Source organism: Mugil cephalus, chromosome 8 (genome assembly GCF_022458985.1).
Source record: "Mugil cephalus isolate CIBA_MC_2020 chromosome 8, CIBA_Mcephalus_1.1, whole genome shotgun sequence".
In the NCBI taxonomy this organism is placed as follows: Eukaryota; Metazoa; Chordata; class Actinopteri; order Mugiliformes; family Mugilidae; genus Mugil; species Mugil cephalus.
In genome coordinates, this window is record NC_061777.1 from 6,741,596 (window position 1) to 6,755,417 (window position 13,822).

Consider the following 13,822-nt stretch of genomic DNA (forward strand, 5'->3'; position numbering starts at 1 on the left):
TAAAGTGGCACTTTGCAAACATTATGCCAGCGGACTGTGCGGTCGCTGACGCGATGGCGGAGGTTTTTTGGAAAAGTGACAGGAGTGAACATGGGGCGGCCTTTTTATGAAGTAAATGAGTGCTGCCTCCGGAGCCTTTATGAACCAAATCTAGCAACAACTCGATGCAACACACGAAAAGCCAACGCCATCTTGCTATTGTGTGGCCTGTTTGTTTAATCCAACTTCTGTGTCTGTGGGGAAAGTGGGCAATTTGCATGCGGCAAGTGCTCTTAATATAAAACGCTGAAGTAGGGTGGCCCATTCCCACATTGCATCCCCACCTTTCCTCCTTCTCTTCCACTTTTGGTGGCGTGAAGTGCAGGTTGGAGAGCTGTAACAGGAGTATCATTCACTGTAATGGTGGAGCCTCCTCCTCCACAGCCCTCACTTAGATCACTTAATCCACTTTAGCAGTCCAGCGCTGTGCTCTGTGTGAACACAGCACGTTCACGATGGGAGGTTAGACAGAGACTGGCGCTGACCTGTATGCTTGCACTAAAATGCCACTAAAACCCTCGAAAAAACCTCGTTTCTCACAGCTCACTTAATATGGATGTGCTGTAGAGTACGCCTGCTGCACTCTGTGAGTCAAAATCTACATTTTTCGGCCTGAAAAAAAGTTGAAAGTGGAGACGGACCCGGATCTACTTCAATAATTATTGTGATATTAGTATTTTAATATCGATAAAATGAATCCAACAGCCTCAGCAGATAGTGTTAAAGCTTAATCTTGTCAGTTTATTCAGCCAGATACTTTCTATTTAGGATTCTAAGGCACATTTAGGAGTTAACAGTAGGTTAGAGTATCTAGGGGTTGAGTAGATTTAGTTGTAAGTCCGGAGATGAAGCTTAAACAAAGTCATCTCTTGCAGTTCAAGTCAGTTCTGTGAGTTTGTTTCAAGGGCGCTCGCCGGACTGAGCTCTGCTGCAAACCCCGAACGCTAGTGGATGTTCTGCAGCTTCGCAGTGCACCGGCGTGGCAATAACGTTACATATTCAGGGAAGCCATTATAATATTAAAGCCTCGGGCAGGCACAGAAAGGAGGCAGGTTGATAATGAGGCTATTAACGCGCTGTCACACACAAACGTGTGAATTAAAAAGTGAAATATGCAGAGACCAGCGGACAAGTCAAGTGTTCTGTTAATGTCTTTCTGCAGCGCGGGCACGGATCTGCTGTCGCTGATTATAGTCTATGTTATCCTGTGCCTCAAGTCCATCGGTCACACTCCCGTTTTTTAATTTCTGTCAGTGCGTCACGAAATGCCATGGATGTGCTTCAAAAAATACGCACAATGAAGGGAAATGGAGGCTGCTTTGTTCCAAGACACTCCTCAAAATACTTGCAATGAATCACTGGCTGTTTTTACATGTGCATTTCATGTGCATTGTATAGGAAAATATTAGCGTCCAATAACCATGTGATCGTTTGATGTGAATGTTTCTGTCTGCACGAAATAAATGCTTCTTCTTTCTGCACATGTTTGCCCCACATGGGGTAAATATGAGGTGACGTCTGGGACCGAACATGGTGGGAGAAAAACAACACTGGCAAAACGAGTTAATGTGAGCCAGTGTTACCACATATACGATAATTATCACATTTATACAGTAGTTAACCATTTGACTGACATTGAATTAAAATATGCTGCTTCATTCAAATGGCCTTTGTCTTTATTCCACAGGTTACTACAGTTCCATGCACATGATTTGAGTCAAAAGTTTAAATTTTGAGTTAAAACACGATCATTTTAAAACCACAGTTTGATATTTCCTCATGGGAAGCAACGTTGCAAACGTGAGTCCATCATGGCCGTCCTATTCTAGTAAATGAGTTAAGTGTTATCAATAAAGTAGGGAAAAATAAAATTTGTCTTCTGTTAGATTCAAGTTGGCGAGACCACTTCATGAACCACAAAGGTTATGTTTCAAAAACGTTGATGTGATGATTTGGGGTTATGCAAACATCTTCTCACGTCTTTCTCAGATTGTTTTGTAACTCAGCTCGACTCTACTTGGGCGAATTCAGTGCAGCGAGTTACTGTATTTGTTATTAGCCCTTTATAGGGCGAGGGACCATATTTGGTAACTTCCAAACACATTTTAAATTGTGCCTTCAGAAGCGTGTGGTTTTCACTCAGCCAGTGAGGGAAGGTCAAGGCGACATCCTGCAGTCAAATGTGGTTTGCAAGGCTCGGGCCGAGAGGTTGGCATGACAACCTCTCTAGTTTTATGTCAAATAAAACTAAACTTATCCAAAAAATTGACACTTGAACATGCAAACGTTATATTAACCTAAAATGTCAGAAACCATCCTTGAAAGAAAAAAAAAACTATATGATGTGTATTTTAGTGTTTTAGTTTGACCCATCCACTAACATGGAGCTTATGACGTACACTGCAGTCAGTCACCAGGGGGAGCTCTACTTGCTTTGGCTTCACTTTACAGGAGCATTTCATATTTATACTTATGTTCTAAAGGTCTAAATACATGTTCACATGTATTTACCATATATGGTAACTTCAGTGAGATTGATTTTCTACATAAAAATGAAAAAAACGAACATGTTCTCTTATTATGTCGTACAAAAACATTTTTAAAGTATTTCAATGAGCACCCTATAAAGGATTAACTAAAAGACAAAATTATTTGGAACAGTGAATGAGGCTCAGACAAAATACTTCACACAATAATTTAATAAAATCCACCACAGACTAGAAAAAAGGAGAGCAAAGGCGTTTTTGTATTGAATGAAAAAAAGCTCAACTAGCAACAGGAAGTTTTCTGCTGTAAGCTCGATTAATTACAAGTTTACAATAAAGTCATCATAACCGTCACGAGCTCAGTCGAGCTGAACGCTCTACACATCATTACCGTACGTAACATCGTTCCTGTATCAGGTCGCGTCAGCCGTCTAACTCAGCAGTCGTAACGAGACGAGCAACATTCAGCTTTTTGACTCCTGACACCAGAAACAACCACAGGGTTCTTTTCATATATTTTTTTCTTTCAGTTTTTTTTTTTTTTTTTTTTTTTTTTTAGAGATGAAAATCGCAGTACAAGAAGGTGTCACCAGGTTTTATGACTCATTCAAGAGCAGAATGCACAGCGGGGGGAGTCAATGACAGCGGTGTGAATGCCTCGTCGTTTTAATTTGAAAGCGTGGCTGACAATGATTCAGTTTTAGAGTGGAGAAGAATAAAAGAAAGAAAGACACAGGATAAGGCAAACACTGTGAGAACCCTAACCACTGTCATGAGCCAGACCCCCCCTTTCCCAGAATGTACAGAGCCTCTGTGAGCGGCTGTCAGAGAAATAACTAAAATATCTGTTATAACAGTAAATTATCTTTCATGTGTCCTCCCCTATATCAAAACGTCCATCACCGGTGAGACATTCTTCTACTCGGCCGCGCGCCGGCTTTTGTGGAGGCTGCATGTGTCAGGTTCCATAAAACCGAGTAAATTTACAAAAACATATCTGCTCGTGGCCCCCGAAAAAACTGTTCATGTTATAAAGAAAAGGGAATTCTTCTCCTCTACCTGCAAAAGACAGAATTAGGAAAAAAAAAAAAACACAAGAAACATTTTGATGTATATTCATTTTCTGCAAAGAAATTAAAAAAGTTTTTAGATTTTTAGGTTTCTCTTTATGAATTTGACCTGAAAGATAAACAGTTAAATTTAACGTTCGGTCACATCTGTCAGTTCCATGTCGCTTTTTCTCGACAGGCTTCACAAGGACGGGAAAAACACTTTAGTCACTGAAAGATGCTGCATGACAAGATAAGAGTAACATGACAATAACGTGTTCGTAAACTTAAATTTTCTCCCCGCAGGTGTTTATTTTTTTTTGTTCTTTTCTCAGTCTGGACTGAATCTACACTGAGTAAACCTAATATTAAATAAACGATGTCATACCAGCCTCTGTTAACAGGTATATTTCAAAATGTGGTCTCAAAATAACCCAATAAAGGTCACTGGCAGTAGTTGAACCAAGAAGTCAAGTTCACGCACCCCAATTTTAAAACAAGTGCTGCTGAAAAATGAGTCTCTTACGTTTAATAATAATTGCTGTTGAAGTTAAGATCGAGGATGGTAGATCCGTTTCGGATGATTATGGAAAAGGATTAAAGTCTAGATGTTGTGCAAAAGCATACATAACACATAAGTAGTGCAAAGAAGAAAAGCGAGTCTTCAGGTTAATTGCACCAGGTTTTAAAACAATGAGACTGAACCTGCAAGAGTCATGAATACTGTAATTCACATGCATGTGTTGAGGAAAGCGGTGGAATAAAGAGTCGTTTTTTGGTCCTGATTACTTTAGAGTGGATGGCTGAAGCAAACTGGAGATGGTAGCATGTAAGATGACCGATCTCTCTGTGTTTTTTGTTTTTTTTTTGTTAAATAAAATCAATCCTTAAATGTCGCAAGGCTTAAAAACAGTCATTTTTAAGAACCACTCCAAGAGAAGAGTCTGTCACATTTCAGCGTTGTGTGTGTGTGTGTGTGTGTGTGTGTGTGTGTGTGGTTGAAGACAAAATGGGGCCAGAAGCGTAGCAGCATAAAGGCACTGTGTTATTTCTACAAGCCGACAGAAGTGAAATCCAAGAGAAATTCTGACCGTATCACTGACGGCTTGTTTTTCAGATAAACACCCAAAGGTCTTAGCAAGAAAAATCCAGACAGGAAATGGAGAGGTGGTTGACCTCCAAGCACAGATGTATCACTTTTACTGAAATCCGTCAGAAGGAAGCTGGCGAGCATCCGGGGGAGGGGGGGTTGAGGGGGGTCGAACTCAGGGGCAGAAACAAGTGCAAAGGTCAGTCAGTAGTGAGGGCACAGAGGGCAATCTTGTTAGTTTGTTTGTTCAGTGGCCACAGGGTTTAAACTTGCACTCTCTCTCTCTTTCTCTCTCTCTCACACACACACACACACACACACACACACACAAACTGAGCTCACACCTCACTCAGAAGCTAAGTTACAAAAAAAAAAATTACAAAAATAAATAAACACTATCCAGGAACAAATGTAGAAAAAAATGTAATGAACAAGTTTGATTTAAATAAACTTTTTAAAGGCAGTTTTGTTTGCTTTCTTGACGACAGTTTGATTAAACAATAGAAACAGTAGCATTGTCTGTTAAATATATCGCTATAACCAACATCTGGTTAGCTTAGCGGTCTGTGTATGTTATGTCAGTAAAAGGATATTAAAAACAATAAATGAATGGTTAATAGATTTTCATTTTAAAATTCAAAAATTCAAACTGAAATTCTTTAAATTTTTTAAATTACTTTTAATTTTCTAAGTTTTTAAAAACAAAAATAAAATCGTGAGATGATAAAAACAAAAAAGCGCTAATTTTTTTTCGTATTGTGCGACTGGAAGTTGTCGTTTCCAAAGTAAAAGCACGTATGAGGAAGGCGCTGTGTAACAGAAGTTGATGGATGTGGATCAGTACGTTGTTTTTTTCGAAACAATAAAAGAGTCTCAGGGAAGACGACGTGTCTGCAGAAAAACTGAGCCACATATTTCAGGTGAAAATAGCTCCTCACTAATATTACTCTGATATGCTTGCAGAGATTTTTTTTTTTTTTTTTTTTTTTTTTACAGATGACAACCTTTATTTCGTCATCACGTCAAAAATCACGTCAGAGTAAGGTTCCAAAGACATTTTAGCATGGGCTAGCTAGGGAAACCACAGATAGAAGTCATGTATTCGTGGCGCTCTGGCCAAAAACACTCTTACTTAACTCTTATTTTGAAAATGTCAATTTCCGGTTGCAAAATATGAAAAAAGCGGCACTTTTTAACATCCTTTTCTGAACGGAAAGTCCCATCTATAGGAAAATCCAGTGACCAAAACATACATGGACCTTTAGCTTAGCATAGCTTAGCATAAAGACAGGAAGCAGGGGGAAGCTTACCTTGCTCTGTTCAAATGCCTTTTAGAACTTCTAAAGCACAATACTTTATCCTGTTTGTTTAATATTAACAAACAACTAGAGCAAATGAAAAGTTGTGGTCGGATTAAGCTTCCCAGCTACGAGTCGCGGCGAAACAGACAAGAGCTGTGATTGGTCCACTTGGTTGTAGCTTATTTCCGCTTTAGTATTTAGCTTTAGTATTGGCTGCTTCTACAACTCAGTCATATTCAAATCATTTGTTTTGGCTCAATAAAGACCGAACGCATCGAGGAAAGGTTAACTGAGGAGATACAAACATTTGTAGGATTCGAATTTGGGCAAAAGTTTCAGTCGCCATTGTTGAAAGAGAAACAGGAAACACAAATGAACTCGACTGGCAAAAAAAGACACAGCGCCGACTAGTGTTTGGGTGGCGTTGTTGCAAAGTGAGCCAGACTGACGAGCTCACTAGTATAAATGGCTCACACCGGTGTAAATACGGCATCTTATGTCCTGCAGAGGCATGAACTGCGCTTTACTTTGACAGGAGTGGAAACATCCTGTACTTCTGAGACCGTGACGCAACCTCACAAGGACAACAGTCTCATTGTAGGAATACTTCGTTCTGGACAAATCATCCTCTGCTACCAGTCTTCATCCTCAACTGTCTGCAGAAGGACAATGCCATGTTTTCATTGTGTGGCCTGTTTCCAGTTAACATAGGAGGTCCTAGAAATTAACTTATTTTAAGGAAAATGCTGAAATTTTGGTATGAGCCTATAGAATACGGCACAAGAAAGCGAAACAGAATTAACAAATTCACAAACATGAACACAGAAAAATGTTGTTAGAGCTCACGTTAGTGAAAAAAAAGAAAACATTTTATTCGCCTCTTATATATTTGCTTTGAGAAAAAACAAAACACATTCATGTACGCCTGATTGCCACCCCTGTGTATCCTGTGTAACTTGCACGATGAATGTGCCATCTTCACCAATTAACGTTCCAAATCTGCGCGATGTGGGAAAGGTCAGCAGCAGACGACAACAAAAAATGTCAGAAACCTGAAACTGTATCTTCACATTAACACTGTATATTTCACTAACACCTCATTTTTAGTTATTTTGTATTTGCCAATGTATCATTCGCCCCCGATCCACCATCTAACTTGGGCATTTAGACAAAGTACAGTATGTGAACAGGATATTTGGGCCGCGACTTCTTGTCCAGATGTTGAGATAAAACAAATATATTAGAGGCTTACGTCAAATGCAACACAACTGAATGTTACAGCATCCACCCCAGATTCACTACAAAGACAATCACGCATCCACACAATAACAAAAAAAAGCCATAAAAAAACAAAAGGTAATCTCTGTGCTTGGTTCCGCTTGTTCATTTGTTTGTCCAACCAGGACGTCAAAGGGTCACGGTCCAAGAAAGGGTTTTGGTTTGTTCCGTTCAAATCGATTTTTATACACATTAAAAATTGTACATAGGTGATGGAGAAGTCGGGACGATCTAGGCCGCCGCTCCTAGTAGATGACCTCGTAGACGGTCGCTTTCTTATCTCCTGAGCCCGTCACAATGTACTTATCGTCTATGGAGATGTCGCAGCTCAGCACCGAGGATGACTCCTTGGACTGTAAGGGGAATGAAATAAGTGCGTTATTTAAAAAAAAAAAAAAAAAAGTCTAAAAGGATGAAAGATGAAGGGCATGTAAGTGCCAGGGGCGTTCAACAGATCCTTTTTTCTGTGAACCTAATAAAAGCTAAAGCCTGACCCAGTGGCTCCAGTCAAAGATTTCTATAAAACGTAAATAGCAGTCACCTAGTGCCCCCACAGCTGAAAGCCTCCTTGTTCCAAATTTTATGTCCTTGATGTATTTGTAACGTCTGTTTTACTGTTCTAGATTTCTTATTTAGCTGCATTCATCAATTTGACTATATTTCCCAGCCTTTCTATGCCTTTGAGGACTTGAAAATACTTATTTTTACATTTAGTGAGTAGAAAAGAACCAATAAAATCTATGACCTATTAGCATACACACTGTATATATTTATATCAGTGCAGTGTGCTCATCCACTCTTACCTGGAATATGCTGGCTCCATATGGAGTTCTCCATGCGTTGAGTAGATTGTCTTTTCCTGTGCTCACGAACCACTTCCCTGCAAAAGATGGAAAATGTTGAGCATAGCTGTATTACAAATCTGTAGCGATTAAATAAAATGACAGTTAAGTCAGTTTTCCTGAGGCCTTTGCACATACAGTGTTTTTTTTTCTTTTACTTCCATTTGAAAATGTCTGAAAATAGTAGATTGAGAGGTGTCTTACCACAGTGAGCGAATCTGAGTGACAGCACACAGCTTTCATGCAGGTGGAGCTGGTACTTGTCGGGTTTGGTGACGTGCAGGACCTCCACGTTACTGTTTTCCATCCCCACCGCCAGCCACTCGCCCGTCGGACAGTATCCCAGCGAGAAGATCTGAAACAAACAGTCTCCCTTTAATAGTTATTTACAATTAAAATACTGTAACTGGTCAAGTCTTGCATATTATGTTTATATGTGGGGGTGGGCAATTTCATTGGATGTAAAACTTAGCGCACGCCCTCAAGCACAAGGTGAGTCATCAACATTTATTTTTGGCTGATTTTCAAGGAAAACTCTAAAATACCATTTTCAATACAGACCTTTGGGTTGCTCTATGTAATCACCGGTACAATAGAGCTCCAGATAATCACAGCACCGCCGTATTGGCAGCAAAGCGCGCTTCTCTAATGACTATTTGCTTGACAACTTTGAGCAACTAACTAATTCTCCTGGGGCTGTCGTGCGTCAGAATGCCAGAATAGTCAGGAGCAAGCAAAGCTGAAATCGTTTTATAGGATTCCCAAAGATCCCGCAAGACGACAGATGTGGATTAGTGCAATAAAACGAGAAAAACAGAGCGGTGAGATCTCTCAAGAAACGGGTTTCTCTTGTGTAGTGATCACTTTCTATCAGGCACAGAGTCCAGAGTTTTCCAAGCGCGATGTCTTGTGCATTTAGCATGTTTTTAACACGATGTCCAACGGATTTCTTTTCATAAGGCCAAGTTAGGCTACAACATGGATTACAAAGTGGTGTTACTCATTCAAAACTACCCCCAATGAGAAATAAATTAGAGATTAAACAGTCACTTTTAATTGTGATTATGTTGCAATATATAATAAATAAAACTAAAAGGATAATTTTGTGATTTTGTGTATGTTGTGGTGCATTGGGACATTTATTTAATCTGTGTTAACATCATTAAAGTTTGGCATATAACAGAGACTATTTAGCTCAGTGATTAACTGTTACATTATGCTGCTGTTATGACAAAGAGACGCTGTTTGTAGCGACAAAGTCCAAAACTGGATGTGCATCAGGAAGCCTGACTGCGTCCATCTGGACCCCTCCAGGCTCTTGTATGTTTCCAGTGAGTCCGGAGTAGGACGAAGGAAAGTTAATGAGGTAGGTCTATATATCCGGATACTCCAGGTCAGGAACGTTGACCTCCCCGGCTGTTTTAATGCTAAAAAAAAAGCAAACCTGGGGCGTGATAAGAGTCGGTGATATGTAATCTAATGTGTTTTGTCTTGTGCTGGTCATTTTGCATCTGTTTAAAGTGCAGTTAACTCTGACGGCCTTGAAATCAGCACGGTCATTTTCTGGCATCAACACAAAAGTCCAATGACCCAAACATACACAGACCGTTAGCTTAGCTTAGCATAAAGACTGGGAGCAACTACGAACCTGTTCAAATGCCTCTCAGAACTTCTAAAATACAATACTTTACACGGCTGCTTATCCTTTTTGTTTATTTTGAATATATATGCTCTACAGAGCCCAGGCTGTAAACCTGTATAAGAACTGACCTTTAATTTTCAGCACCAGAACATTAGATTTAATTTCATAATGATTTTAACGCGTCCATATAACAGTAAATGTCGACATTTAATAAAACATCACAGCCCTTGCCATGCTTTATCTGTTAAAAAAAATGTGTTTCTAAATTGAATATGTAACAATCCCGCTAGCAGAAAAATGCAGTTACACATGAAATAAGGTGGGCGGACGATTAAGTCGGCTCAGATTTGTTAATGTTTTTCCACACGGTGGAGGCCAGACATACGCAGAATACACCTGACGGATTGACAAACCCGGTAAACACGGTAGTAAACAGAATTTTCTTGGTCAGGCTGCTGCCGTTAAAATTGTCGAAAGCGGTGGAGATGAGGAAGCGGGAGTGGGTTCAGACCAGATATCACTAAAAAGCATAAGAACACGATAGGCCGCGTCTCTCCCTTTCAGCCCTGACCTCGCCAAGCTCTCTTTAATGCCCACTCACCTCCTCGTGTGCACACCGAGGTTGTGAAATGGGTCTATTCAGGAAAATTGCAATAATGGTCTTTTATTGCCGCTTTTCTCCTCACCTGAAAAAAATCTAACTGCCAGTATTATTAGCGTTAAAAGTATTTGAGGACAGGCCAAAAACAGCCCAGTCCGGCCTTTTGTGTGGGTTAAATGTTCTGAACTGAGCTTGTAAATTACTGCAATAAATCAAAACCTGAGACAGTAATCATACAAACTACAAATGGCACAATTTTCATCTGTCTGTGACATTTTACTTTTACTCAACCACCAAATCATAATAACAGACATCTGGACACAAGCAAGATTTTTGATCACAAAAAACTACACCTGCAAACTTGTGGAGGGACTGAACTACACCATCACACAAACTATGGAAGAGAAGAGCAAGCCACGAAGAAGCTAGTTTAGGTTAGAGACATAGCTCGCTGAGGTTAGAAGTATAACGCTGATAGAAATGTTTGACTTCCTTCAGTACCTGGGAGGTGAAGTCGTGCTGCTGCAGCTGCCGTCCCTCTCTCAGGTCCCACGAGCGGACAGTGTTGTCCAGACCTCCAGTCCACAGCTTGGTCCCATCATTAGAGATGTCTATACAGCTGGCTCCGTCAGTGTGGCCCTGGAACTGCCTGCAAAAATTTAGTTTTTATTTTTAACGTTCGCAGACAAGCAAAGCAATGTTCTTTAAAAAAAGACCACGTGAATATTCTTGTCTTGGAAAACGTAAAAGTCCTGAAAGCATCTTTGGTTTTTCAGTGTATAGGCCCCAGTCTGCAATACTAGGTGGTGAATTAAAAAGTATGAAGCTACGAAGAATGCACAAAAGGTGCAACTTAAGCTTACTTGTGTAACCCCGGTTTCTCAGAGTGAGTGTCTCACATGGGGAACGCCTACAACGGGACCTCATTAGGAGCTCCGATAGCAATCCTATAGCCAACCCTGCAGTGAGACGCATTAGTGTAGTAGACGGTGAAGACTAGGGCTGGGTGGTAGAACGGTTCATACCGAATACTGGTATTTTTTTTGTTATGATATGATTTTTTCATATACTGGTGTATCTGATTATACATTGTTCAGAACGCTACACAGTGAGACACTGTTTCAGACCAGAACATTTTCAATGTAGCGCTTCTAAACACGCGTGATGCGACTGCGTCACTGCGAGACGTGGTGAAGATGGAAAGGACAAAAAAAATGAGGCGGCAGAATGAAAAGACTCATGCTAAAAAAAGGTGCCGTGTCGGTTGTTTGGATTTCTTTTTTTAGGGTGACCATACATCCCCGATTTCTGTGGACAGTCCCCGTTTTGGATGACCTGTCCCCTGGGCTAAAGCTGTCCCCGAAAAAGTCCCTAATTTTAGCTCTTTATGAATGAGAAAGACAGGTTGCGTGCAAACTTCAATTATTAGCATAGCAGATATAGCAGTTAAGAACGCATAAACATGTCAAAATAAATGAAACCATGATTGCATCACAGTAAAATAGTCCCTCCTAAGTCAAAATTTTCATTATGCATGCAATGCAATTTTGAAAAATACCACGATATGTATTTTTTTGGTCATACCGCCCAGCCCTAGCGAAGACCCTCCCCCCTTATAAAAAGGACGGACACTCTTGCGCTAGCTTAAAAACCTCCTCTCAGTACGAGCACAAGTTCCATTCCTTTCCTCTGGTGCCAAGTGCCTTAACCAGACCTAGCTTAGCTGCCTATCGATTCAAGCAGAAACTCGGTCACTGGGTGCTTTGCTCGTGGCATGGAGGGTTACTGCTCATACTCTGATGTCACCAAACAGACGTCTCAGACACTAGAGAAAAGCAATACTTTCAGCACCTACTGAAATAATGACACTCCCACAAGCTAATGATAACCCCAGTTGGGTGCTGCTATCCCCTAACAACACAAGCATCCATAGGTAGCCATGGATGAGGATTTCCATTTAAAAAAAAACAAAAAAAAACAGGCCAGCCTAGCCTAAATTTCACATATAATAATACTTGCGGTAAATACAGTAAACATAAATATTAATACAGTAAATAAAAGCAGCATACAAAAGGCCCTTGTTCATTGATAACTGATCGGACAATTCAGGGCACACTCCAAAATTAAACTCATGGTGTGATGATATTGGTCGCTGTATATTATTCTTGTTTACTTGTATTTTTTTCTTACAGTACAAACCCAAACCCTCAAAAATCTCAAACCCCTCCCAGCTCCGTACCTGACCAGAGTCTGGTTGTGAAGGTCCCAGACGGCTATGTTTCCATCGGAGCAGCAGGAAAAGCAGACTTTGGAGTCTGGGCTGATGGCCAGAGCGTAACAAGCAGGCGCCGACGAAGTTAGCTCCGCTTTGATCCGAGGAGTCGGCGTGGCCAAATCCCAGATTGACAAAGTGCTCGCCTCGCCCCCAACGATGAGAGTCCGTCCATCCGGAAGTAGCCGACAGGAACGGATGTAGTTATCTCTGTTCTGATGTGACACACACACAGTACTGCTGTTAAAAGGCATCCACGATGAAACCGATGGATGAGGGAAAGTAATTATAAATAGGCCTGCTTGTATTCTAAAAATGCATTATGTTGCACTCACAAGGCAGTCCAGCTGGGATACGGGAGTCTTGTTGCCCGGGTGACTGATGTCCCACACCTTGACGCAGCCTTTGCCGCCGGTGTACACATGGCGTGTCGGGTTACTGATGGTAACCGCGCACACCACCTCCCCGTGGCTGAGAGTGTTGATCTGCCGAGCGTGGCGTGGGATGCCGGGGCCAATCAGTGCATCTGGAGGAAAAGGCACGGGCTGCATTTGTCCGTCAGCGCTCACATGAAAGGAGTAGGCTCTGTAGGAAAGAAAACCGGTTATGCGGAGGGCTAAAGAGCGAGAAAGAGAAAAAGACAAGGACGACTGAGGCACAAAGCAAGGGAGACGGAACGTGTGCCGTTTTAAGATTGAGGAGGGGGAAACGTACGGTTTTCCACCAGGAATGCCCGACAGGTTGGGAGGAAGGCCAGGGACACGGATGTGGTGGTGAGGATCAAATCCCACCTTAAGCACAAAACAAACGGGGACGCAGTTTAAATGCAGTTTAACATTTCACCACTGTTTTAAAACTATTAGAACTGACAGGGCATTTATTTAAAGAAGTCAGGAAAAGAAAGTCACAGAGAAAAGAGGCTGCAAGGAAAACTAGAGCTAACAGGGCAGGACTTTGAGTAAAAAGTTGAAATTTCGGGAAAAAAGTCAAAATACAATTTTGTTTTTTTTCTCAAAGTGCATGATGAAAAAAAAATCTCCCTCCTCTAATTTTTTTCTCATGGGTGTCCCTACTACTCTTCTGTAGTGTGTCTTAAAGCACTGATATGTCCACGTTAAGCAGCCAAACTAAACTTAGTTAAAAAGTTAAAGTTAAACTTTAAGCAGATTACAGCAATAGGAAACTCAACTTTACAAAATGAGATTCAATTTTCTTTTTCAGG

The 13,822-nt window shown here is 40.9% G+C and overlaps 1 protein-coding gene across 5 annotated transcripts in view; it reads right to left on the bottom strand.

Annotated features, from left to right (window-relative positions):
- Positions 1-6,795: 6,795 nt before the first annotated feature.
- Positions 6,796-13,822, bottom strand: part of LOC125012751 (transducin-like enhancer protein 4) — a 36,356-nt gene continuing 29,329 nt past the window's right edge. For all 5 annotated transcript variants that reach the window (XM_047592873.1, XM_047592875.1, XM_047592874.1 and 2 more), the window contains 7 exons: positions 13,315-13,391; positions 12,936-13,185; positions 12,568-12,815; positions 10,830-10,977; positions 8,290-8,440; positions 8,047-8,123; positions 6,796-7,596 (listed from right to left, as the gene is read on the bottom strand). In XM_047592873.1, the coding sequence (XP_047448829.1) occupies positions 7,489-7,596; positions 8,047-8,123; positions 8,290-8,440; positions 10,830-10,977; positions 12,568-12,815; positions 12,936-13,185; positions 13,315-13,391 (1,059 nt within the window). In that variant the 3' untranslated portion in view covers positions 6,796-7,488. The remainder of the gene's footprint in view (positions 7,597-8,046; positions 8,124-8,289; positions 8,441-10,829; positions 10,978-12,567; positions 12,816-12,935; positions 13,186-13,314; positions 13,392-13,822) is intronic.